At 44.8% G+C, this 27,230-nt stretch overlaps 1 protein-coding gene and 1 long non-coding RNA gene across 2 annotated transcripts in view; one reads left to right on the top strand and one right to left on the bottom strand.

Annotated features, from left to right (window-relative positions):
• Nucleotides 1–254: 254 nt before the first annotated feature.
• On the bottom strand, nucleotides 255–17,923 carry LOC149867510 (uncharacterized). Its single transcript, XR_016442076.1, has 4 exons — nucleotides 17,596–17,923; nucleotides 3,431–6,834; nucleotides 1,118–1,274; nucleotides 255–553 (listed from the first exon to the last, which is right to left on the bottom strand). It is a non-coding gene; the product is annotated as an uncharacterized LOC149867510 (long non-coding RNA).
• Nucleotides 17,924–18,321: 398 nt separating this feature from the next.
• CERS6 (ceramide synthase 6) overlaps nucleotides 18,322–27,230 on the top strand; it is a 225,696-nt gene continuing 216,787 nt past the window's right edge. The window contains exon 1 of the mRNA XM_090045547.1: nucleotides 18,322–18,641. Within this exon, the coding sequence (XP_089901673.1) occupies nucleotides 18,472–18,641 (170 nt within the window). The 5' untranslated portion in view covers nucleotides 18,322–18,471. The remainder of the gene's footprint in view (nucleotides 18,642–27,230) is intronic.

Genomic DNA, 27,230 nt, shown 5'->3' with positions numbered 1-27,230 from the left:
CACTCACTGGTAGGCTAGAAGAGAAAACCACCTGTGTGCCTATCTCCTTTAGCACGCACCCCAGAGCGTGGTAGTCCTCCATCAGGCAATCAGGGCTTCTCCTGATCCTGGGCGCATCATTAGTATCCACATGGACTAGGACCATGGGGTAGTAATCAGTGGGCTGGATCACAGTTTGGATTATCCCCTTCACATCCTGAATCTTTGCTCCAGGTAGGCAGTAGATCTCGCGTGTTGAGGGGTTCTGGCGACAGATGGGGCCCTCTGTACCTCTCAGGATGGAGTCATCTATGATGATCACGTGACACTTTCTCCTCTTGGCCTGCTTATCTCCTTCGGCCTGCTCGGGACGTGGAGAGCATGGAGTTGTCTCCTCCCTGGTTTCCTCCTCTCTTCCTTCTCCTCCAGAGTTGCCAGGGCCTTGTACCTGTTCTCCAACAGGACTGGAGGAACTGGTACTGCTGTTTTACAAGCAGCCCTGGTTTTGGAGGTGACTGTCTCCCACTCTGCAGTGGAGGGCACTTCCTGAGGTGCTTCTTCCTTGGGTGCATAACTTTGCAGGGAAAGAAAATAGCTGTCAATTTCCTCCTCTGCCTCCCTGATTCCCCTCAGACTGCTAACCTCCTCCTGGAGCTCCCTCACCTGTGCCTCCAAAGCCTAAGGTGGGTGCCTGCAGGACAGGTGTGGGGATCCCCAATCCTTGCCCCCCCAGGTCTTGCTGGGCAAATTCCACAGGCTAGGGGGTGTGGGGACGCCAGCCCCTCCGTGGGCTCTGTCTGGGTGGAGGCCTCAGACAAGCCCCGGGAAGGCTGTGCCCCCCAGGCAGGGGCCCTGGCAGCACTCTGCGTCAACACCATCGTAGGAGTTACTGCCTGTTTCTGGCTGAGTGCGGTGCCTTTGCCCCGCGATAGCAGGAGTCTCCCTCCTGGCCCTTCCTGCTTGCCCGCCGGCGTGAACGCCGACGCAAACGCCAGTGCGCTCTTACAGAACGTGCCTGTTTGCGCACTCTGTTCACATGGCTCAGGAGCACGGCTCCTTACTGGCTCAGTTAAGAGGGATCCAGGGGGCTTCCCCTCCAGATCCGGCTCAGCTGTCTCAGTCCCTCTGCGCCACTTACCTTAGGGGGCTCAGCTGCTGCTGCCCCCGCTGATGCTGTGTTCGCCTCTGCTGCCGCTACGTTCGCCGCTGCCCCAGGTCCGGTAAGGGGGCAAATGTGCGTGCGGGACACAGGTGTGCCTAGATCCCTCCTCTCCCCGCTGCTCCTGGCTATCTTGCTTGAGCATGGAATGTACAAGAGCAACTGGTCACTAGAATCCTAGGATTTCATCTACATTTTAGTATTGTGCCAATTTAACTCAAGGTGGTATTAGACAATGTAATTAAACTCATGTAGAAAACTTTATGAATCTACTTATTTTACATCAAACCTGCTTTAGTTCAGCTTTCCTTAAGACCAATAGGTACAAGCTTAAGCTAAATTGAAATAAGCCAAACGTGAAATAAATCAGGTATAATTAGAAAATTTTGCTAGTATGGTAGTATGGTATGCTAGTATTGTTGAGAGGCATGATTTTTTTGTTTTGCTGATACGTCTATACCACAAGAAGTCTAAAGGAAATGCAGCTTCTATTGTCAAAGAAGTGCTTTAGCTGATACAGCTTTTTTCTGCTTGGGTACTTTTGTCAGTAGATGTTGTCTCCACTACAGATTTGCTTAGTACAGCCAGACTGGGAAACCTTTTCTAGTGTATACCTTGCCTATGACTATCTGCAGCAAAGTTTGTACAAGTTCATTTGAAGTGGTTCATTTTAACTTGCGCAAGTTTGTGTAGAGGTCCTCAGCTGGTCTCATACACACGACAGGAGTTTAGTTCTTAAGGGTTGCATTCTATGCCCCCTAAATTGAAATGGTGGGTTTATTTATTATTCACTGTTTACACATCATCAGTCTTAAATCTCATGAAATGCCCAGCACTCTATTCACAGTAAATTACTGTGGGGGATGTCTACAGCAGGGGGTACCACACGCTATTTTCCACTACAGACTGGTGATGTCTACAGCTCACAGTTCACTGATATGTACAGGTGACCGAAAGCGGTGCGATTTAACTAATTTAAGTGACATTTCATTAATTTAATCAATTTAATTAATGTTTACACATTTTGAATTTTTACATCAATATTTAAAAATATTCTTATTTTATTCTTATTCTTTTCATTCCTATCTTATCTTATTTTTTATTTTCCCATTTCTACATCATCAAGTAAACTTTATTTCATGTGTAAATCTGCTTGTGTTTTTTTAATTTCACTCAAACAACTAACCCTATGAACAGGGCACTGAAATTCTCTGAGTGCTTATAATATGCACACAAATCTGCACCTCATGAATTTTTATATATATCTTCATGCATATATTGGAGTATTGTGGTTTACTAATTGGAACTCTGATAATGTGTTCCCTGCATTATCTTACAGGGGGTCCCAATCCCAGAAGACATCTGGAACCCCCTCTTCTGCACCCACATCCCTACATTCAGATTTCTGCACTGTTGGGGGTCACTGTTTTGTTCAATGCTTCCCTTCCATCCCCAAACACTGCTCGCCATGTCTCTGTTCCCATAGCCCCCCAGGTCCCAGTTTCCTTGGGCCATCCCCTACTCTCTGCCCACCAAATTCAAATCCACATGCAAATCATCCAAGCTCCCCCCACCCCCAGGCTAACAAGAGACCCTTGCTTTCTGACTGGACATACCCCCTACCCCGACAGGAGACAGGACCAGAGAGCCACTTCATTATCACCTCCCCACTCTCCGGACAGGATGCTGAAATTCTCTGAGTGCTTATAATATCCACACAAATCAGTACCCATTAATGTCTCATTTCTTCATGCGCATATTGGTCATCAAGTGACCAGTGGTAGGTAATGCATTTTAATGGCCTGCTGCGTTTCACCCCTCTCCCCTCCATGCACACAAAGCAAAGCGGAACCTGTAGACTTCAGCCCTCTCTGGCCCCCACCCCATCACTGCAGCCTGCCCACCCCCTCACTCCAGAGAATGTACTTATGAAACAGAAGTGTTGCAACAATTTTTTTTATTTTAGTTATAGAAAAACTCAGTGGTAACTGCTAAACATTTAGAGCTTATCAATTGGTGGGCTACAGAGCGCAGCCAGAATGTGTGCGGCCAGGCAATTCTGCATAATGCCTCCCTAACCAGCATTTGCATGATGTGCCTAAATCTGCTTTCTGTCAGTCTGTGGCCATTGTTCCTGGTTATTCGAAGGAGTGCCCTGGTAAATAGAGTATCTCCTATTTTTTGCTACCCCCCTCCGATGAATTTGTAAATGGCCACAAGATCCCCTCTCAGCCTTCTCTTGTGGAGGCTGAAGAGATCCAGGTCCCTCAGTATCTCCTTGTACGGCCTTACCTGCAGGCCCCTAACCATACGAGTGGACTTCCTCTGGACTCTCCCAAGGTTATCCACATCCTTCTTGAAGTGTGGCACCCAAAAGTGCACGCAGTACTCCAACTGTAGTCTGACCAATACCACATGGAGAGGAACTATCACCTCTCTAGACCTGTTTGTGATGCACCTGTTAATGCATGACAGAGTGTGGTTAGTTTTACTGATTACTTCGTCACACACTTCATTCATATTCATCTTGAAGTCAACTATGACTCTGAGATCCCTTTCTCCTGCTGTACTGCTGAGGTCATCCCCTAGCCTTATATGTGTGTTGGTGATTCCTTCTCCTTAGATGCAGCACTTTGCAATTGTCTTTGTTGAATTGCATCCTATTCTTTTCTGCCCACTTTTCCAACCTGTCCAGGTCCACCTGGATTCGATCCCTTCTCACTAGTGTGTTTACTGTACCCCATAATTCTGTCATCTGCAAATGTGGACAGAGTGCTCTCCACGCCCTAATCCAAGTTGCTGATGAAGACGTTGAATAGCACAAGTCCTCCAAGGACTGAACCTTGGGGGACCCCACTGCCCACATCTTTCCAGGTCAATACCGACCCACCCACCACTACTCTATAGGTGTGACACTTAAGCCAATTTGCCACCCATTTGACTGTGTAATCATCTTTGTCACAGAAGCTCAGTTAGTTTATGAGAACAGGATGAGGTACTGTATCAAGGGCTTTCTTAAAATCCAAGTAGATGACATCTACCTTGACTCCTGCATCTAAGCATTTTGTGACCTGGTCATAAAAAGAAACAAGGTTAGTCAGGCAGGATCTACCTGCTAGGAACACATGTTGGTTGCCCTTCAGCATTATTTTTCCTGCTGGGCTCCCACAGCTGTGATCCTTGATAATTTTTTCAAAAGTTTTTCCAAGGATAGAGGTGAGACTAACCAGCCTATAATTACCCAGATCCTCCTTCCTCCCCTTCTTGAAAACAGGGGCCACATTGGCAGCGTTCCCTCTAAGTTGCATGGTATGCATGACTGCGCAGGTGCACTCATGTCATGCTGCCAGGCGTACCTGTGTGATCGTGCGCACAGCTTAGAGGAAATGCTGCATGTTGGCCCTTTTCCAGTCCTATGGGACCTGACCTGAGCACCATGAGTGCTGAAACAGCCGTGCCAGTAGGTCTGCTATGACACTGGCCAATTCCCTCAGTACCCTTGGATGAAGATCATCCGGGCCCACCGAATTAAACGCATTCAGCCCCTCCAAGTGTCCCTTTACTGGGTCAGTGCTGACTGTTGGTGAGCTTAGTTAGTGTTCCATAGTTAGTGTAACACTGTTAGTGTTTCTATAATACAACTAGAAGATTTGTCTTGATCCGTGTTCAGGAATAGAGGCAAAAAACTCATTGAAGAGTTCAGTCTTGTCCCTCCTATCTGTCACCAATTGCCCTAGCCTGTCCTGTAGGGGTCCTGTGTTACCCTGTGCCTTCTTTTTGCTCCCTATATACCTGAAGGACTTGTTGTCTTTAATTTCTGTCATCAGCCTGAGTTCCATTGCTGTTTTGGCTTTTCTAAATATGAGCCAAGGAGGTATACTCCTCCTTGGTAGCTAACCCCTGTTTCCACAGCATATATTCCTCTTTGTTTGCCACTAGGCTTAACCTGGATTTCCCTGTTCAGCCAAGAGGGTTTCTTGGCCCCTTTGACCCATTTTGTGCGCAATGGGATTCTCTCCTCCTGTGCCCAAAGGATTGCTCCCTTGAGGAATGACCACCCTTCCTGGACTCCCATCTCACCAGTGCTCTTGATCTTCAGTGCCTCACTAACTAATCTCCTGAGCACAGTGAAGTTAGCCTTTCTGAAGTCTAGCACTTCTGCCCTCCTGGTTACTTTTCCCACCCTACGCAGGATAGTGAATTCAATCAATTGATGGTCCCTATCCCCTAGGTTACCTTGTACCTGCAGATCCCCCACCAAGTCATCCCCTGTAGCTAGTACCAAGTCCAGCAAGGCGTTTCCTCTAGTGGGACCGTATACCTCCTGCATTAGGTGGGGGTCCTGTTTGCAGGTTAAGAACCTACTTGAGCAGTTAGATGAGGCTGGCTGCTCCTCCCAGCAGATGTAGTTTAGGTCACCCATGACAACCATGGTGACCCTTGTTCATACAGCCTCTGAGAGCTGCTTTGAGAATTCCAGGTCTAGCTCATCTTCCTGGTGTGGCAGTTTGTAGTAGACCCCCACTACCAAGTCCCCTTCCTCCCGATCCCCTTGTATTCTAACCCACAGTACCTTAATTTGCCCCTCTTTGATCCCATCTTGATTATAGAAGATGTGCACTGCTCCTTAACATAGAGAGCAATGCCTCCCCCCGCTTTTCCCCAGTCTATCACATCTGTACAACCTATAGGCCTCAATGCTTACTGCCCAATCATGAGTAGGGTCCCACCTGGTTTCAGTTAGCCCAACCAAGTTGAAGTTATTGCTTGCAAGCAGGAGTGCAAGTTCCTTCTGCTTGTTCCCCATGCTCCAAGCATTAACGTAGAGACATTTAAGGCCCCCAGTGAGTGTCCTTGGTACCTCCCTGTCCTGATGCCTATTGGTCCCCTTAGTACTTACCTGGGCTGATCCAGCGCATGGCTTGTGGCTTGCTTATCCTAGGTTCTCTTTGTCCTCTGCATCCCCATTCCCCAGCAAACCTAGTTTAAAGCCCTACATAGGAGATCAGCCAACCTGTAACAGAACAGACTCTTGCCTTTCGAAGAGAAATGAAGACCATCATGTCCCAGGATGCCCATTTCACAGAAGTGTAGATCATGCATGAAGCAGCCAAAACCCGCATGATGGCACCAACACTGGAGCCACAGACTGACTTCTCTGATGCAGGAGTCTTGATGCCTATGGTGACCATTAACCAGAAGGATTGACAAGAAGACCACCAGCACCGCCAACTTCATAAGCCTAGCCCTCAGAGCCCAGTAGTTACTCATGATACAGTTCGAACTACTCCTGGCCACATCATTAGTGCCCACATGGCTGAGGACCATGGGATAATAGTTGGAGGGCCAGATGTGGTCAGGCATCCTCCCAGTGATGTCTCAGATCCAGTTTCCTGTGCTGTGGGATTTGGGCAACAGATGGGTCCCTCCATTTCTGTCAGGAGGGAGTCACCTGCCACGAAGACTAGGCGTCTCTTCCTCTGGCTGCCTCGTTGTCCCTCAGCCTGCATGGTGATTGTTGTGGATGTGTCTTCCCATGCTGCATTCTCCTCCAGTGCTTCCAAGGCCTCATATCTGTTCTCCAGTTGAATTGGGGAAGTCATCTCAGCAGTACGATGACTGGCCTTGGAGGTGACCTTCTTCCATTCAGCTGCATTGGGTCCCTCCTGTGTTGTCTCTCCACTAGGTGTCCAATCCTGCAGAGAATGAAAGTACACATCAATCTTATCCTTTGCAGCCTGCTAACTTCTGCCTGGAGTTCCCTCACCTGCCTCTCCAGGGCCTCAAGCTGGGCACAGGTGGGACAGGTGAGGACTCCTGCTCCCCCCATCTCACCCAGGCCTCTGGTGCCCCACCAGGCAAGCCCCACAAATAGGGGACGAGGGTGCCGCCAACCCTTCTGAGGGTTCTGTCTGGGTGGAGGCCTCAAAGGAGCCCTGGGTGGGAGGCATCACTGGGGCAGGGTCTGTGGCTGCACACTGTGTCTTTACCATGATTGAAGATTAAAGTCTCCTTCTCTTCCATTGTCACAAACTAAACTACATCAGGATGGGGATTAATTTATGACTATGCAAACTTATTTAAATTGCCAAAAACATACATACATGTTAAGCCACACAAAAAGGCCATTAAGCCACACAAAAAGGCAATTTTCATCATGTGTACAAGTGCCTATAGATTTCAGATGGAAGACTGGAACACAAAAAGAAAGGCTAACTTGAGCTTAGAGTGGTTCAGGAGGTCTAAGTGTACTCAGACTACAGAGTACACTATACAAAATGACAGTAGCAGATGTATAACTACATCAACACTAAGGCTTTCTGCTAACATAAAAATGTTTGTAAAGGAATCATCTCTTATAAATATTATACCAGCAAAAGAATTTATTGTAGACTTTTGGACAAAGCATTAGTCTACTCTTTTAATATCACTTTCTAAACTGATATATCAAAAGCAGTACAAACTTTTACTGTGGATGCAGATATACCAGAACAATACATATACATTTATCCACGTTAGTGGCTTTAATTAGAAAAACAGATATAATTAAAATGGTACATAAATTCTGTGCACTCATAAATTCTGTATAGCTCAGACTATACTACTTATACCTTTAGGGGTGCTTTTTGGGAGTTCTTACTACCTGTACCTAGGCTTCAGAAAGGCCAAGGTACATAAGTGCACTCAGTTGCTTGTTCTCATACCCACTCTGTTGCCCCTGCTGCCACTGGAGTGAATACTGGTGTAGCTTCTCTAATAGATAACAGATATCTGGAACCTTATAGGTTAATACCTCAGTACAGCAGAAGCCAATGTCAGGGTGTCACGGTATACCTGGGGCCACAAAATTGGCCTTTAAAGCGGCTTAAATGCCCTTTTGCACCACTTTAATGGCGTTGTTGTTTACACACTTGGCGGCGTAGTCCACTTTAAATGACTTTGGTACATAGTAAGATAAGCTGTTTTAGTTAGCTACCTAACTAAGTACAACAGTGCACAGGATGCTGGAAGCTGATGTGCGTGGGGCTTGGTGGGCCCCGTGCAGCTCAGGAGCTGTGGGACCTGGCAACAGCCCATGCAAGCAGGCTCCACTAAAGAGAGAAAAAAAAAGCTGCTAGCCTGATTTATACCCTCCCCCACAAGCCTGCCTGCTTGATCTGTCTGGAGGCCCAGTGCTTCCCTCCATGGCTGCGGGGGGTGGGCAGTGCTTTCCTTCACAGCTGTGGCACCAGTGGGCTGGGTGCCACTGGGTGGGTGCCGTTTGGGGGGCCCCCAGGCAGCTCGGCCCCCAGGCAGCTTGCCCTGCCACACTGCCAAAGAGGTAGGTAAGGATCGGGTCCCCACCCTTATGTACAAACTACGGGGGTTTACTTTGATCTAATTGTCCCTAAATTGAAGCAGTGTGTTTAAAAACCCATTGTTTCAATTTAGGGAGCGCTAAACCATATTAAACCCCCATGCCATGTACAAGCAGCTCTGTACCATAACTTGTTTTATTTATATAAGAAAGGTAAACAGCGTGCAAAGAAATGTCTTTTTTTCCTCCTCTTCCCTCTGTTCCCACAGAGCAATTCTACATCAAGTACTGGCTCTAATCAGAGAACAGACTCTCCTGTGGCTCCTACAACTCTTTTCTGTTAGAGCTAAAACATGCATAACACAAAAACTAACAACATGCCATGTCTTTTCTGGAATCAAAACTTGTTTGAATGCCAACATAAAGAATCTGGAAGATCATGTGTAACAGTACCACCTGGTCACACTTGCTATAACAATATATTTTAAATACCATTAAGCAAAGCTTTGCTTCTTTGAATTCAGTACAGGTTGTTGGGGAGGTTTGTGAGGTGGCAGTCAGCCAACCTCTGTACTTGTAATAGCCCAATCAAGGTGTCAAAATTGCTTTAGCTGTTGTACCACTGAAGCTCTTATTGCCATAAAGGAGTCTGTTATTGTGGTTTTTTGTTTTACTGTACTATGAAATATTCCAAAAATAAGAGTCCCAGAAACATACATGTCTTACTGTCTGTGTATAGTTGAGCAAGCAGCAAAGCAAATTTCCTGACATCATTTTTCTTTAAATAATCTTGATTAGCACAAGACCTCGTCTTTGCAGAGGAGTGGGACAATCATATAACATCCATTCACTCCCTGATCCCTCTGCTATGAAGTTTGTTAATGATTACTGATTTGAGATGGTGTTCTGTGATACAGACATCTGTCATCTAAGAATTGGACTGAACTACTAAAGTAAAAGCTTTGCCCCGGGCCACGGTTCATGAGGACTCGGATTGCGGCAGCAAAACTGGAAGTGCCATAGTAGAACAAATGACGGTTAATAGAGCATTCTGGTTGGTAAGTGCCAGATAACACAGCTTTTACTGTAAATAATTTCACATAGGGCAGGCACATCTACACGTATGTTTAAGCTAAATTTAATGCACATTAAGCTAATGAGTATTAAGCAATTTTGGCAGGTGTCTACATGTGCAGGGGCTTGGCATTAAAGTTAGTGCCAAGTCCCTGCAGCCCTGCCATGTGCCCCTACTGGCTGGGCAGGCATTTGCAGGTATCAAATTTAGGTGCAATTAGCCTAATCTTGCCATTTCTAATGCACATTAAGCACATGCATGTATAGACATGCACCAGTAATGTGCACTGAATTAGGCTAATGCATATTAATGCATCTTGTGTAGACAGGTCCTAAATCTTTTAGCACAGCAATACCAATTCCTATATTATTCACTTTACTGGACTGGCCCAGATTCTGGTTTCAGTTGCTTATGTGTCAACCTGGCATGAATGGCACTAATTCAGGCTAACATTAGCGAAAAGTAGATTAGCTTTTGCCACTTTGTTTTCAATCTTCACAGTGTCTTAAATTCAGTCAGCTCCACTTCAGCAGGGAAGCCTATCTTAGCTGGTTGCTTCTGTAGACTCTTTTAGGTTTACCTGCATTTCCAGAGTGCCTCAAACATACAGATCATGAGATTCACTATAAGCCATTAAATGATGCAGTCAACATTCAAACTGATTGGAGATGGATAATTAAATTATAACAGGTAAACAAAATAATTAATTCTGAGGGCTATTAACCACTGTTAATTAGCACACTTCTTTCTGAGCCTCCTAGTAGGAAAGATCTTTCTTACTTTGACACAAGAAAACTTCCATGACTTTGTTAGATGCTTAAAGCTGAAGTAAGTTTCACACTGTAAATAAGATACTTCCATGCTAATATCTGTTTGGACTCCCTGTCTTTCTTTTTACGTAGCAGCTGTTGGGAATGCTGTTCTGGTCAATTCATAGCAAGTGCTTTAAGCAATTTTCTTTTGGCCTTGACTCATAGCCAAGTATCAGCAGCTTTTATTGTTATCTTTGCACAGACTTTTATTTTTAATTTTTAAAATTTTGTGAGAGAATCAAGAGATCAGGAACATTTTGGACCAACAATAACTGTAATAGCTGATGTCTGAGCCAGCATCTCAGAGGCAGTGGTGTGGATGAGATCCATGGGTTAATGCCTTTGGCATTATGCTTAACCTTTCCCTGCAATTTAGAAATTGCTGCCATGAGTTCTATACAGGAATAAATGTTTCAGCCAGTAAGAAAAAGAGTCCTTTGCATAATGTAAGCACCTACTTACTAAACAGAGTAGAGTTGGTAAAATGTTTTAACTTTTTTTCCATAAAATTAAAAAAAATGTTACAGAAACATCTGTATTTGTAAAACTTCACCCAGCTCTGTACCTTCCAGTTTATGATCCACAGGAAAAGGTATCTGAGTTTCTGAACACATGCTGAAGTCTAAGATGTTGGTTTTGCACCTCTTTTATGTAATTTGCAGGCATTATCAATAAAGGTGAATGAAATAATCTTAATTTAAATGAGAGGAGGCTGATAAAAAACACATATTTATTAAAGCGGCTATTTGTCAGATAAATAATTACAATGGCAAAATACTTCCAGAAAGAGTTAACACTTCTAACACTGAACTTTATTAATCTAAGAAAAACTGTATTAACCTGTAAGGTACAGTGCCTCTTCTTTGTACCTTTCTCATAGCTTGTTACTACCGTCTTAAACAACCCATAGACTTCACCATATGTGGGTGCTCACTTTTCCTGTATCTCCAATCCAAAGACCAGAGCTGGTGACTTTGAGTTGGACTACACTGCTCACCTAATTTACCACACCTTTTTTGGAATATGGAATCACATAATTTACTCTTACCCAACTTCAGGCGACCCATGGAGACAGATTGTTATTAGATATAAGATTACAACAATTATTTAAAGCCCCCTTTGTAAGTGCAACTACTTCAGAGGGCAAAAGATGCCTATCTTACTGACATTCCCTCCTAAATCACTATCTTGTTAATCCATGAACCTCCTTTGACATTTTCTTAAATTATAATTCCTCTTATGCTCTGATTCAATTAGAAGAATTTACTCTGTCTTCCTCACAAATATTTCATAAATGTCATTCCTATTCAGACACCCTTAAACATCCGTTGTCCTAAAGTAATTTAAGTCTGATGCAGAAGTAAATCATACTAATTGTATATTAGGCATTAGCCACTTATTTATTATATGAACACTGTCTACATTGGCAGACTGTCACTTGCATATATTTGTACTTACATAATTGCAGAGGATCTTTATCTGAACATCACCAGTCACTGGGGAATAACTGCTTCAATACTGAAAACTGACATCTATATTAAATATACCCTTTTGGTCAACTGGATTATTAGCATGTCCTGGAATGGAAATAGTTGCTTTCAGATGCAGAAGCTATGTAGGCATTTTATAAACCAATAGCACTCCTTTAAATTTACTTGCTTTGAAATGTTTAGTACTAATATTAAACAAAATGATTATTTGCATACTATTCACTATTAAAATGTTTAGTTCTTTTATCAGTACTATTCAAGGTACTTCAGAAAGGGTGATCAATATCACTATCCTTATTTTACACATGGGAAACATGAGAGACAAGGAAGAGAAACAACCTGTCCAAGATCCACAATCAGTAGATTTGGGAATAGAATTCACATCTCCCAAGTTCCAGTTCAATATTCTGTCCTGTGGATCACACATCCCAGTTTTAGGCCACACACCATAAGTGGTCAGAGGATGACAACAAAAATGATAAAGAATTTGGAAAATGACACTGATGAGGGAAGATGAAAAAAACCAAATTAAGTCCCCCTCTTCCCTCCATTCAACATGGGGAGGAAGCCCCTTGTCTTTGATTTGAGTACAAGTTGTGGCAGGGCAGTGGCTATAGCTTTGACTCCAATCCTGGGCTTGGGGTTGGAGTGGGGGTTGAAGCTACTGTCCTCCTAGCCACCTATACTCCACAGCATCTGATCCCCTCACATTTGCTCTCTGCCACCATCCCCAACTTTCTTTAACCACCCCCCACCCTGCTCACTGATTACCAGAGAAAGGGGTGCAAGTGGTAGGTGGGGGCAGGCACTGTGGGGGGGGACAGGTAGCAGGAGGAGGCAAGTGGTGGCGGGTACAGGTGACAAGGGGCAGAGGGCAGGGTACTTGATTCCCCTGGTACCTGTCCCCAACCTGCTGCTTGTTCCGCTGCAGTAGTGAGGGGGATGAGTTTAAGATGACCCTCCAGTAATTTATTCTATACATAGAAAATTATAACTAATTTATATATTTTCCACATTTAGAATCTAATTACTGAGGGGTCTTAAATTAAAACTCAGCTTGGATTTGGGTAAATATGGTATTTATTTTAGGAAAACAACAGATGTAAACCACAGTAGCTATCTACAGAATTATAACAGGATGCTAAAGAGACAGAGAACCATTACTTTTGTTACTCAACAAAATCAATGAGCTTAAATTTCAGCAGAGGAATTCTAACACAGTTAGTAAACATAAGACTTGGGGTATTTGGGTTAAATAACTTGCTGGATTAAATGGCTTTGTGGAGCATGATAGATGACAGGCACCTGTCCAAAGAACAGGACAGCATAGTGCTTAAGACTCTAAAAAAAATCCTGAGTGGTTAGCTAAGTTCTGAGGGCCCCCTTTCATGCTGAAGTTTCTCTCTGTGTGTAAAGGCCAGAGATTTCTGCTGCTGCAATAGAAATGGCATCAGTGTTATTGTGTATGTAGAGGAGCATATTACAGTGTATATTTTTCTTAACTCACACGAGACAACTTTTATGCATACTATACAGCGGGGTTCTGCAGGTATGGAGGGGTCTTCCTGGGCTAAAAATGGAAAAGAGGAGAATAACAGCTCTGAGTTAAATTGTGTACATCCTTGGAAAGGGGCTTAAAGCCCATGTCAAGCTTCTGAAGAAGTTAATTCTGTGTTAGGTCATTTGGACTGGTATTAGCTCTCTTTCAACAATGCTTAGAGGGGCCAGGCATATTATACGAGACAATGCAAGAAGCAGCAATGTTGCCAAGGAAATGGGGGAATTTAGGAAGTGTTGTGTGAGACCACTGGTCAGCAAGTCTCACTGACGGGCTATAGGATGGATGCTAGATTCTTCCAGTCGCTGACTCAACTTCTGCCCTATCCTATCCCAAGGAATTAGTTAGGGAAAACCATGACTCTAAACTTGCAGAGATTTTCAGTAAAACCTTTCCCTTTCTGTGATATTTTCCATAGGAGATGATCTACAGCATTTGTGTACTGTAATGTTATACGTTGAGATATACTTTGAGCATAATTTCTGCCCTCCATCTCTGTTGTTGGAAGTTATCACATCCTTTTTAAGGACGCAGACAGAATTAATAGCAACCTCCAAATCCAAAACACAGCCACATATCCCCACCCAAAACAAAGGGATATTCATGTCTACCTAGGAATTCCAGATATCTAGGTGGAAGGTCCTTGGATGGGTACTGTATTGGAGACAGAGGCATGTTGTTGTTTTTTTTGTGAATGGGAGTCAGCTCAGGTTGAGCAGCAGTGAGATAAGCCTCAGAAACAGAGAAGGAAGCTCCTGCCTAGTTTGAACAACCAGAGTATAGAGGAAAGGAATGTTTGGTTGGTCTGCTGGGTGAAAAAGCCTGCATGCTGTAGCAAGGAAACTATCTTTGTTTTATTTGATTTCTATTCTATTCAGGAAAATAGGGTTTGGTATTTTTAGTCAGATTGCACTGACAATACCATCACCAGTTTCTCCTTCTAAATGAAGAAACCTACAAGACCCCAAATTGAGACTAGCCACTTAGGCCAAGAGGGTAACACACTAATATTTTTACATAAACATATTGCAAGGCATTATACTCCTTTTAACTATTGCACCTGGTGGTAACCAGAATCAAAATTCTGTACACGGCATAAAGCATGATCTGAATCATTCTTTGTCACTGAAAGACCTGTAGAGGGGGCCCTGAGGAAAGAAATCTCAACAGAGATCCTTTGGGGAGTTTCTCCGATAAATCTGTTGAAGAATAGGGGCTCATTTACTTGCAGAATAGATAGCAGTGTCTTCACTCAGATAAGTAGGAGATATGCTTGGAACCCAGGTTTATGGAGGGATAGACCCCAGGCAGGGCAGCTCCCATGAAGCAACAATGCCAGGGGCTCACACAGCCAAGACAGCCCTTGGAAAGACTATTCCTTCTGTTATGCATGTTTATGGAATCATATCTACATAACTGTAGATCAGCAATTTGTCTCATTTATCTTTATACTATGCTATAGTCTTTGTAGCAATTTCATCTCTCTTGGCAGTATTAAATGTATGCCAGGGTGCTGACGTAGGAAGGAAAATAAAAGCATGCAAATTTGTCCAGGGTTATCTTCTTTTTTTTAGCTCTGTTCAGGGGGAATAAACCTCTCTAGCTGCTGCCCCTATTTGTATGCCTCTAGAGTTAAGCAGGAAGTCAAACAGTTGCAGCAGGAAGCAGGCAGAAGTCTTTCCTACTCCCCGCCAAAGCCTATTTTTTACAGGAGGGAAGGCAGAAAAGAGCCAGAAGAGCCTGGCAGCTCAGAACCTCAAAACACTAGGAAAATGGAACAAATTGCTAAGGGAAACTGTGGAATCCTTCACTGAAGGTTTTCAAGATGAGGCTAGATTGGAATTTGCCTGGGAGAGTATAGAAATACTCCCTGCTGCATTCGTAACTCTTGAGGTCCTTTCCAACCCTATGATAACAGCTCCACTCCCTCCATCTCTCCTGTGAGGAAGGAAATTGTTCTTGTACTTCTCCTATCTACTCTCTTCCACCTTTTAATATCTGGTTTGGAAAGGAACTAAGTGCACACGCTGCACATGGGGTACAGGGGGAATTGCAGAAACAGCAGAAATGAAGATGGAAGGAGGTAAATGTGAGGACAAAACAGCTCTGACTTTTTTCAGATCGTTTCTAGCACACTCTGTGTGAGCACTCGTCTGTCTTCAACTATATCCTGTTTCTCTCTCTGGATGAAGTAACCACACAACATGAATTAAAACTTCAGTTACAGACAGTTAAGATATTGACCTAAGTGGAAAAAGTGAAACGTTCAGTGGTGGGTTTCCCTGAATGATTCCCTGGACAGCACGTTACAATCCCTCTAGATTTCTAGATGGGCGTTCTCTTTACACAGAGCAACAAAGTTATTTTTTCAAATTTGTGATGAGAATTCTTCATAGCAGTAAGTTTATAGATTTTGTTTATCTTGGAAGTTCTTTGAACACAGATATCAGCAGTAGAGCGAGGCACTGGGTAATTACTTTTTCAGTGAGCATAGCTAGGGGCATTAGGAAAGAAGACAAAATAAAGGCAAACTACCAGCAAACCTCAAATCAGAATAATACAGTTCTGGAGCAAGAGTCTTTTCTGGCTTTGAGTAGGTAACCTGGAGGTGTTTTCCCTCAAGACAATTAAAGGAAGAGTATTTAAACCATCTGTAATAAAACAACTCGGCATAGAAAAAAATAATGCTGGCCTTACCTGTCTACCTGCCCCTTATTTCCACAAGAATGGTATACTGAGATAATAAAGGCAAACTGGCTATCTTACTATAAAAATAAGCCTGAATTCAACTTCATTTCTTTCACTGACTTGCTTTAGGAACTTAGGTACTTGTCTCTGACTCATCCTCATTCATATAAAATGGGGATAATACCCATTAGAACTGCAGGAGGCTTAGATGTGTAGGCTGGAAGTTTCAGAAGGGTTTTTTGCCCAGAATTGGGACCAGATTTTCAAAATATTCTAGCTTTCATTTAAACTCCTCAGTAAGAAAAAAATGAGGTCATATGGTACACTATGCTATACAAGGGCTAAGGATTATTATGTACCATTAATACAGAAACACTAGTTCAAATCATTCCAGTTATCATACTACTAGTTTTAATGAATCAGATGAGAAAAATATTTCCCCATTCCAAAAAGCTACCAAATAAATTTCAAGTACCAGCATGAGTTAGATATTTCAGAATTGGCCCATCTGTATCTAAGCAGATGCACACTGTCAGAGGGCTTATGTCAAACCTAATCTCTTCCATCATTTGGCTTCATCATGGAAAGAACTGTGGAAGCCTAAGAGCCAGAGCCTGTTCTTTGTAGCAATAACGCTGAAAAATGAGTTTATACTAAGATGCTGTTGCTTTCCCGATGAACTGGCATCTGGATTGCCTCTGGGACATGCATAAGTGTGCCATAAGCTTCTTTTTTAAAGATCATTCCTGAACATTCGTGCCAACTAGAGTTTTGCCCTGCCCCAACAGGAGGCGTATACATATTACAAGTATGTATGAAAGTCAGTAAATTATGTTTGTAGGGATTCATGGAGACCATTTCTCTACTTTTATAGTTGGGGCTCATACTCTTTTTGTGTTGCCTTGAAGGATGAACTTGTGAGATCTTGTTCCTGAGCTCAAGTTTAGGAGTCAATACTTTTTTTTGTTCCTTCCTCTGCAACGGACTTCTGACAGCAAGTCACTTTACTTAATATCCTCATCTCCGAAGAGGCAAAAATTCACTTCTCTACTTATATTATTTACTTGATTTAAAAGCTGACCTTCCCAACCTAGGTTTAGGACAGCTTTCTACTGTTTATAGGGTACCCTGAAATCTTCAGCTGGGAGATACTGTAGAAAGAAAAGTTTTATTACTGAGTTCTCAACCAAGAAAACCAGAATCACTGTGGTTTCCAAGCCAGCTGCAACAGGGACACATCCATAACAGCTCGGCAGGCAAATTAACTAGGGTTGGTGCTGAGCTGTTTAATTATGGCCCAATGTCTAAAATTGCCACATTTGTTCTCGGTGTCTCATGTTGTAAGACTATAAAAACATTCAGCTGGTGTCATGCATCCTCTGCAGTGCTAAAAAACAAAAAAAAAATCAGGTCAGATGTTAAATCAGTTGACCATGTTGGCTGTAGCCTTTGGTAAGAGATTCCTTGATGGAAACTGACAACAGATTACTCTGATTTAGTACAGCAAGGATCTGAATTTGAGGAGGTGGGAAATTACCTGATGAAGTGATTTATGGCTCCTGAATTGGGTCAGGATTTTGTGTTCCAACAAACTTCTGACAAGTTGAAGGCAGCCGTGGGAGGCTGGATATTCTGGGCTTCCAGGGCCTGCAGCTCCAAGGCAGCCCTCTTGAACCCACCAGGACTGGACCAAGAGCTCTGGAATATGAGGGTCCCTGAGGCCAAGAGAGTCCATGTAGTTGGTTTCCCTTGAAGCCACAACTCCCAGCAGCTTTGAGAGCTGCTGCCTGAAGATGACATGCTTGGAGTTTGAAATCATATTTGGTTGTGGGGGAGTGGATTTATTCTGGAAACGTAGTAGGTTCCATCCCCCGCCTTTTTTTGAATCAGAACAAACCGAATGCTCTCCAGAGAAGTGCTGCCCCAGCCTGGGACCCCTGAGGGCCTGACCCATTTGGTCAGGGCCTCACCCTGGCCTTCCTGAGCGACTCGGGACCCTTCTCCCGCCGCCCTGACGTCTGCTTCCAGTCTGCACAGCTGCAAGAAACGCGTCCTCGCCGGGCTCGGGCGCGCAAAGTTTCCACCCACCGGGAACGCAAAGCCCACGCGGCGCCCGCACGACACGGGGAGCGCGGGGGGCGGGGCGCGGAGCTGGCTGACGCCGGCAGGAGCCAATCAGAGCGCGAGGAGGCCCCTGTCCAGCGCGGCCGGGCGGAGGGGGCTCCGGGGCAGGGCGGTGGCAACGGCAACAGAGCGGGGCGGGGTCGTGGTGGCATCAGCGGCTGCTCTGGGGCGTGCATCCTTCGCCACACGCACACGCACACGCACACGCACACGCGGCGGGTCGGGGAGGAGGAGAGGCGAGGGGAGGCGAAGCAAGGCAGCGGCGGCGGCGGGCGCAGACAAAGCAAAGATGGCAGGGATCCTCGCCTGGTTCTGGAACGAGCGGTTCTGGCTGCCGCACAACGTCACCTGGGCCGACCTGAAGAACACGGAGGAAGCTGCCTTCCCGCAGGCGGAGGAGCTCTACCTCGCCTTCCCGCTGGCCTTCTGCATCTTCATGATCCGCCTCGTCTTCGAGAGGTACCGTGGGCAGGCGGGGGCGGGATGCGGGCCCTGGGCCAGGGGCTCTGCGTGCGTCTAGGAGCCGCGCCCCCGCTGCCCTGCCCGTCCGGCCCGGGCCCCGCTTCTTCCCCGTCTCTGGGAACGGGGCTTGTCCGCGCCGGGCTCGGGAGGCGGCTGCTGGGACCCCCGGCCGTGCTGGCTTGTGCCGCCCGGAGCTGCGGTCCTGGAGGGGGTGTCTGCATGTACCTGCTGCCTTGAGTGCGGGAGAAGTCGGGCGGGAAGGGACCTGCAGAGTCCAGCCCCTGCCTGAGGCAGGATCATCCCAACCCAAACCATCCCATACAAACCATAATGCACCCTTTGCATCAGACTAGCCTTCACCCCTGACATGATGCGGACCTACTGCCCCAACCTGCCACAGATAGAGCGGGGCAATCCTTTGGCTAATGCCCCCTGCCATCAAATGTTGCCAGTGTTGCTCAAGAGATGCCAGGTGGAGGGCCACGCTCCTGCCACCGAGGAAGCATGTGTGGAAGGTGGCTGAAGGGAAGGGGCTGTGTTGTATCACTCCATTGCTAAATATGTTTAGTACTGCAGTTGTAGCCGTGGACAGGATCCCCAGTTGCCAAAGCTGCAAGGCGCCCAAGAGGAACTGGCAGGCAGTAGATGAAACTGTTCTTTGTTTAATTCTTGTGCCTCCAAATACAACTGCAGGGCTTCCAAAACGCTTCCATACCTATGCTTTTAAACATGCCTATCAAAGGGTCCTTCCTCAGCAGTTGGTATTTAGTCCCTCTGCTTCTCTACTTACCACAGCCATCCCTGGGGTGATAAGCAGAAGATCAGGTGAAGCTTGCTCATCTGGGCTGGTTTCTGAGCTGTTTAGTATGCCAGGTTGCAAAACAGTACTGTTTCCTTGGAGGAGAAGAACAAAAGGATGATTCCATGTGCAGACACCTACATGTTCTTGGCTGCATCTCTTTTTTTTTTCTGTGATGATTACAGGATATCTAAGATAGACGGATGAAAACTAGTAATTATTACGTTCTAGACAGAGACTATTGGTATGCTTTGCTAAATGGTGTTTGATCACCTTGGAAATCTGAGAGGTAGATATCTATTTTGTCTCATTAGCATTGCATTACCTTATCTGAGAGAAGGTATTAGTATTTGATGTCTGGATTTGGGGATTGTGAAATATCAGCTGTCTACCCCAATAAGAGGACATGTTCTTGTTTGATTACTGTCTGTGGAAGCAGTCTTCAGTCCTGCTTTGCAAACCTGGTGAAAAGTTAACAGTCTGGAAATTAAAGGTTTCCCATGCTTAATTTGTTAGAAGTTAACAACAGTATAAATAAAGGGTAAAATACCTTTTAGATGGTATCAAGGAATTGGCCTTAATTCTTGTCTCTCCTTAAGCTTCTACAATAGGAGACGGATTTTGAGGCAGGAGTATGTTTTTTTACATATGGTGCCATATGACCTGCAATATGTAGTCACAGCAGGGTTAACTCAGGATGAAAGAAAAGTTAGCCAAGCAGACAACTAAACCTGAGCTTTGAATTTTCTTTCCTAGTTCTAATGCAACCTTTAATATATCTTTAATTTTGCAGTTAGTTTTCTTCCTCAAAAATTTTAAAAGCTGTTTAAAATAATCTTGAAATATCTACTGTTTTATAAACACATGGTTACTCAGTTCAGGAAATCAGCAAGTTTTTATAATCCTTCACTGCAAGCATGGTCAACAATTCACATTGCAAAATGTATTCCATTAGCCTGATGAAACTTAACAGTCTCCTGCAGAGTTTTATGAGCTATCGTTGTAATATACATTTGTTTCCCAATACAGTTGGTATTGAAGTCAATTGCAAAACTCCTACCAATCTGTATGAGGGTAGAATTAGGTCAGTAGTGTGGCATTAATCCATGTGGTATGGAGCAGCTATGATACTAACCTAGAGATGCTCATTGAAACAAGCTTTACAAAAGTAACTGAGCCTGCTTTTCTCCTTAGTGATTTAAGTGGAAGTTGTGTCGTTGACTTGCATGTGAGAAGGATTTTATTTGTTTGCTTATTGGGTGTCTATTCAGTCCTTCCCCAGCGAGGATCAAACCATATTATTATTGATACGTAGCTGTTTGTGTCAAACTGTTTGGCTTCATCTGTTTTGTAAAAGCCAACTGCTTAATTTAAATCCATAAAATAAAGGGTTTATACAATTTAATTTCAGTTAGCGCAGCTGTTGCGATCTGGAAGAGACAAGAGAGAACATCTGCTGAATTAATGATCATTTTTCTTGTATGTTTAAAACTTAAAATACTCATGTTTTTCTTTTTAAAATGTATTAAAATTAGCTTGTGAATGGCTGGCACTCTGTATGCCAAACAGTCTCTTGGAGCAAATTTTTAGAGAGTTTCTTATGGACCCTAACGGCCAAAAAAATAAATCATGTAGTGTGCAAAAAGTTATTGCTATACTTTTATGTATATGGCTGTTCTGTTATGTTCATAACCCCACAGTATAAGCTTTTAAGACATGTCAGGTAAAATATTCTTAATCTCTCTTAAAGCAAAACATTTATTAAGATTTACAAGTTAAGGTACAGGACAGTGTGGTTTTACCTACCTCAGTGGAAAGTGAGATTAATTTGATTAGGTTTTACAGTAGCGAGACAAGACAGTGGCACTTTAGGCTTTAAATCAGGGCTGTTAATTAATCATGATTAACGCATTAATAACTCAGGTTAATTTTTTTTTAATACGTTAATTGTGTACATGGAATTGGAGCCTGGGCTCAGGCTCCATTTCGTCACTGTCACTGCTGCCTCCGGGCTACCCCACAGGGCAGTGATGGCAGTACAGAGGACCACAGGGCAGCCCTGGCATGGACTCCGGGCAGCTGCAGCCAGGTGGGGGGGGGTCACACACAGACATAGACATACAGCTGCAGCCTGCAGGTGGTCAGGAATGCAGCAGCATTTGGAGCAGTGCCTAGCAGGCAAGTCTGTGAAAGGGAAGGGAGGGGCAGACTGAGGCTCCCATGGTGAGGGAGGGAGTGGGGCAGAGTTGGGGACTGGGGTAAATGCAGCCCTGGGGCCAGAGCAGGCTGTGGGATGGAACCACAGCTCATCCAGAGGTGCAGGGTGGTTCCTGCTGCTGTGCGCGCTGCCAGAGGAGGCATGGGGGGCATGTGCCCTCCCCAACATGTGTGGGGCAGAGGCGAGCTGCCCACTGTGGTGCTCTGCCCTACTGTCTTTGCTCTGGGAGATGCATGCTAGCTGTACTGCATCCCCTGCCCGCCTGGCTGTGGGAAGCACAGCACAGTGTTGTGCGACTCCTGGGGCAAAGGCTTCAGGGCACAGAGCCTCTGCCCTGCGCAGAGTTCTCAGGGGACATGTGGCCCCCATGCCTCCCCAGGGGAAGTGCTGCCCTCCCGACCCCACCGTGCCCCTGGACAAGCCTTGGCTCTGTCCCATGACCCACCCCGGCCCCGGGGCTTCATGCACCCCAGCCCTGCCCCTGCCCCATTCCCCCCCTCACTGTGAGGGGCCTCAATATGCATCTCCCATGTCCCATCCCAGACTTGCCTGCTAGGCAACGTCTGTGTCCCTCACTCCCAAGCCATAGCCTGCACAGCCCTGCTGCTGCCCCTCACTCCTGACCCATAGTACCCCACATCTTGCTAGGGTATATGGGGACCCCCCTCCCCAGGCTCCAGACCCCCCCCCCCCACAGTCCTCCGCACCTTTACAAATTCCTTCCCCACACCCACCCCGAACCATAAAAAGTACCAGCATAATTTTGCATAATTTTTGAGTTTTTCTGTACATAATTTTTGAGTTTTTAGCTGTGCAATTAAAATCACAATTAATTGCGACAATTTTTTTTAGTCATGCAACTAATCGCAATCACATTTTTTAATAGTTTGGCAGCCCTGCTTTAAATAGATGTCATGTTTGTCCTGGGAGAAAGCCTTTTGTCCCAGGATCCTACAGACCTGCAAGTCCACTGTCATGTTTCCAGTGCCTCTGAAGTGTGTGGCATAAAGTATGCTAGTGCTTTTTTCTAGGATGTGGTTGTTTGTAGGGTTATTGTGCATTGTAACCTGGACATGTTGCCCAAGCTGTGTGCTCTTGCTTGTCACTTACTGGCAGAGGAGCAGCATTTGCAGTTTAGAAGCATTGCAGCTTAATCCAAGTGAAACTCTGGGATAAGCAGTCCTGCTTCTACAGCCTTATACAAAAATATAAATAAGGGCCTTTAGGCCTTGTGTGGAAAATGACAATTTTTCCACCTCAAAATCCAACTCAGTCAGGGAGACAGATGGCAGGAAAGGTGGCACCATAGAGCAGCTGGTTTAGAGAAGCATAATATTCTGTAGCATCTGAATAGCAACTGGTGAAGCAGGTTGTCGCCTACAAAAGGCCATGCTTCTGAACCAGTTAATCTGTGGGGTAGTGATTCTCAGCCAGGGTGGCATGGTGCCCTTGAGATCCTTTCAAAGTGCTACAGTGTGCCACACAATGTTAGCACAATTAATGTGCAAAAATGATTCACAAGATAAATCCAGAGATTTTAAACAATTCATAATGTTAAACCATTCTGACTTGTGGGCTTTCTGAGCTCTTTGCAACAAAAGCATTGCTCTACTGTTTTTTCTGTAGTCAAAAAACAAGTTAAAACTAAAAGCTGGCATTTTCTAATGAGTGCCTTGAGTCTAAAAAGGTAGAGAACCACTGCTCTAAGGTGCCATCTTTCCTGCCATCTGTCTCCCTGACTGAGTTGGATAACTACCTCTCTGCAGTAGTGAGAGAGAGTTAAAGTTATGCTGGGACTTCCATTCCATACCTTTTTATTTGCTAATGATGGTCTCTGTGCTTGTTTGAGGTGGAAAAATTGTCATTTTCCACAAAAGGCCTAAAGGCCCTTATTTATATTTTTGTAACTTAAGAGTAGCTAGGCCAGTCTTGCTATTGATGGTTGTGAAAGGATGAATTTCTTACTTTTGAACTTCTAGGTCTACAGAAATGTAATTTAGTGAAGCTAATGATGGTTATGTCAGATTTGAACAGCTTTACAGTGCTTAACAAATAAATGATCTAAACCAAGAAAAGCAAACGGGTACTTTTGAGGATATTTAAGTGAGGCAAGGGTTTGTTTGTTTGTTTTTATTGGGCCAACTGTATAGTTGGGTGAGATTTAGAGTTAGACAATCATTCAGACCCAAAGTACCTTTTCCCAAATCTAGGAAAGTAGCATGCAGAGCTTGAGCTAAATAAAAGATACAACAATCGCTTCTGTTTAACTCCATGTAATGGAAGCACCGTCACTCCAACCCATGGAAGTTAAAGAAATTTTCAGTTGGGTTCCTCAGGGTAAGATGCAGCTTACTGTTCTAATCCATTTTTACATGTGCTGACTTACCTCTTCGCTTGGATATGATGTTGAAGGTTGACATAAGTAAATTCTTAGATGGCCAGTCTGTGGCACAAGTGCTATAAGTGACTTGGACAGCCCCTGTGCAAAGTGCATTGTAGATCGGGGGGGGGACAGACAGCACAGCAGCAGAAAGGGTATGGAGCAGCAAATGGCAGCAGATTGGGCAGGGAGCAGAAAGCAGAGCAGCAGATAAGATGGGGAAAGGGATTAGAGTAGCATTTGGGGTGCATCCAGATGAGCGGGAACGTGTGCTTTACAGCACCTCCAAAGGCTTTTGAAACACCATGACACATGTGAAAAGGGTCTCCGTGTGTATTTGCAGCAGGGAGCCACCATTAGATACCAGGAAATCCTAGAGTCTAAAAAAAAAACTGGCAGAAAAAAGTGGGGTGGTGAACATGATTGTGGTGTGCGTTGCCTGAAACTGGAGCCTGGCTGGCTAGAGCCATGCTCTTGCTGTTGGCCAAGCTCTGTGCACCCGGATCACTGCTGCTGGAGCCCCAAAAGACCCTGAGAATCCCAGGTGAGTCTCTTGGGGCTATCCCATGTGCTGGCCCCAGCCTCCCCTACCCCACTGGGGGTAATTTGCTGTTTGACAGTTTGTGTGAAGGGGTATTCCCTGGGGACAAGTAGCAGTGGCATGCTTTGTGCTGCTGCTGTTTGTCCCCAGGGAAATGCACGTGTGCACTCATGGGGATTTGCCCAGGGAGGACAAAGAACTTAATTTTGTGCCATGCCTGCTAAAAATGTTGGCTCCCACTGCTTTAAGACCTCCATAACTAGGATTTTTTTGCATCTCTCTGGGTGCATCTACATGTGCAATTAATGTGATGCAATTAATCTCTGGAGCAGTTCGGGCTGGAGTAAACTGTTCCTGGGTGCAGCATCTATACGTGTGCCTGAGACAGCAGCAGTTTGAGACATGGTGGAGCAGGGGCTCAGCTAGCTGGGCTGACCAGGTGCAATGTATGCCTTCAGTTGGCATCTTCATGTGCGTTTCAGTACAGTAAATCACTCTGCCATAAGATACCACTGCCCCGACAGTACTGTTGTACAACGGAGTTAATTAGTTTACTGTGCCCTAGTACTAGTGCGCATGTAGCTAGTGATGCTTTACTGTAGAGTTAATTAGTCTACTCTGCAGTAAAGTGCATGTGTAGACCTTCTGGGCATGTCCAGACAAGCATGGATGTTTGTTTCACTGGGAACAAGTAGCTTAGGCACACCTTGCACTGCTGCTGCTTGTCCCTGGGGGATGTCTGTGCCATGTGCACTCTGGCAAGTGGCAGTCTACCCTGGGTGGGGTAGGGGAGGCTGGGACCAGCAACTGCTGGCCCCAACAGCCTTACCCTGGATTTTCCACAGTCAAGAAAACCCTCTGTGCTACTAAGTAGCAGCACAGAGAATGTCGGCTTGAGTGGCGTGTGGCACTGCAGATGGGCCTGCGGTGCCACGTACTGCATGTTCATGCTCATTTGGACACAGTCTCTTAGGCTATCTTAGTTATGTATGAGGTACTAAAATATCTCAACGGCATTTCTTCTTTTATCTTTTTAAGAACAAATACAAATCTTACCATTCTAACATATGTGTACAAAGACTGTCATGCATTAGAGAATAATCTAAATTTAATTTTGTAACAAAAGCTGCTGGGCCATATTCTCTGTTGCTATCAGACTGTTTTGCTTGCACCATAAACTAGGTGGAAACAAGAACTATAGGATTCCTTCTGTAAAAGAGGCATCCTTGAATTGTATGGTCAGTGCAGTGGTTCTCAAATTTGTTAGACTTGACACCCCACAGAAAATGCTACTACCTACGTTCACTTTTTTTCACGACTATAGAAATTGAACAGAGTAGTTCTTCTCTTGTGGAAAACTCAGACTGCAACAGGTCAGTTCTTTTGACTCTATGGATTCCTATTTGAAATCTCGGGGTTTATCTTGTGAATCATGTATAGACGCTTTCACACGTAGCAGCGCTAATATTGTGAGGCATCCTACCACATCCTGTAATAGGTTCTCCTAGTCTGAACCAGGGTGTTCTGGCTGGTTACCTGTCGTTACCCTGGGGTAATAACTGGTATAATGACTTACGTGATGCTCCCTTTTCTTGTCCAATCACTAATCATTAGACAGATGTGCTGTTCCCATAGTCCTGTGCACAGAGCCTTTTTGGAGCAGGAGCAGAAGTGGATGTTGGCAGATCCACAGGAGTTGAAGGTATTGAAAATAGCCCTTTGTTTTGATGCATGGGGCAGTTCGTACCTTTCTAGAGTCTTGTTTCAGAGTGCCTCTGGTAGACGGCTGTTTTGTAGGGCTGTGCGAAGCTTCAGTTGCCGATTTTTGATTTGGAGGAGATTTGGCCCAGTTTGGTGGCCGAATCCGAATTGAATCAGAAGACCAATAAAAAGGTTTGAATCGATTTGAAGCCTTGGAACAGCTTTGGAGGGGATTTGGCGAGTCATGCAGTCCCTGCTCGCTGCTGCAGGGAGCTGGACCCAGGCTATATTTGCATTCTAATCACTGCTTTCTAGTTAGAAGCTCTGTGTCCTGCAGTCTCTTCACAGCAGTTCATGAAGTCAGCTCATTGCTTACAAAGGCTTATGCTGTGGATCTCCAGTTTAGTTAGTCTATGAGGTACAGATCTATCCTGTTTTCTGCCTGACTTACACTAACATAGCTAACTATGTCTCTCTTAAGTTTCAGGGATGTACTCAGTAGCCATGTTGGTCTGAGACAAAAAGAATGCAAAAATCTAAAACTCCTGTTCAAAAAGGGCATTAATTTAAAGAGTTCTGGGCCATAAAGTGTGTGCTCACAGAGCTGAGATTCTAGTGGGCAGTGCCATTCTAGATGGTACTTAACTATGTGAAAACCTAATATCCTTTTTCGGATAGAGGAATCCAGCTGCTCCAGTGGGAGGAAAAAATTGACATTTCTGACAATGAGGACATCTAGAAAGCAGGTATATTTGCACTTTATAGACTTTCACAGTTAAGTGCTATGGATGCAGGGTACCTATTACTAAGCTATTTTATGTTGGTTTGGGAAACTGAAGCTTTTAGCTAGTTGGAGGGAATGCTTGAAGCTGGATAGGTATTGGCAAGTCAAATTAGACCAAGAGAACAACAGTCCCCATTATCAATCAGAAGAGGGCTTTTCCTTT

This window comes from Crocodylus siamensis, chromosome 4, assembly GCF_052110815.1.
Source record: "Crocodylus siamensis isolate JL-2025a chromosome 4, ASM5211081v1, whole genome shotgun sequence".
Lineage (NCBI taxonomy): Eukaryota > Metazoa > Chordata > Crocodylia > Crocodylidae > Crocodylus > Crocodylus siamensis.
This window is presented reverse-complemented; position numbering and strand designations above follow the sequence as displayed.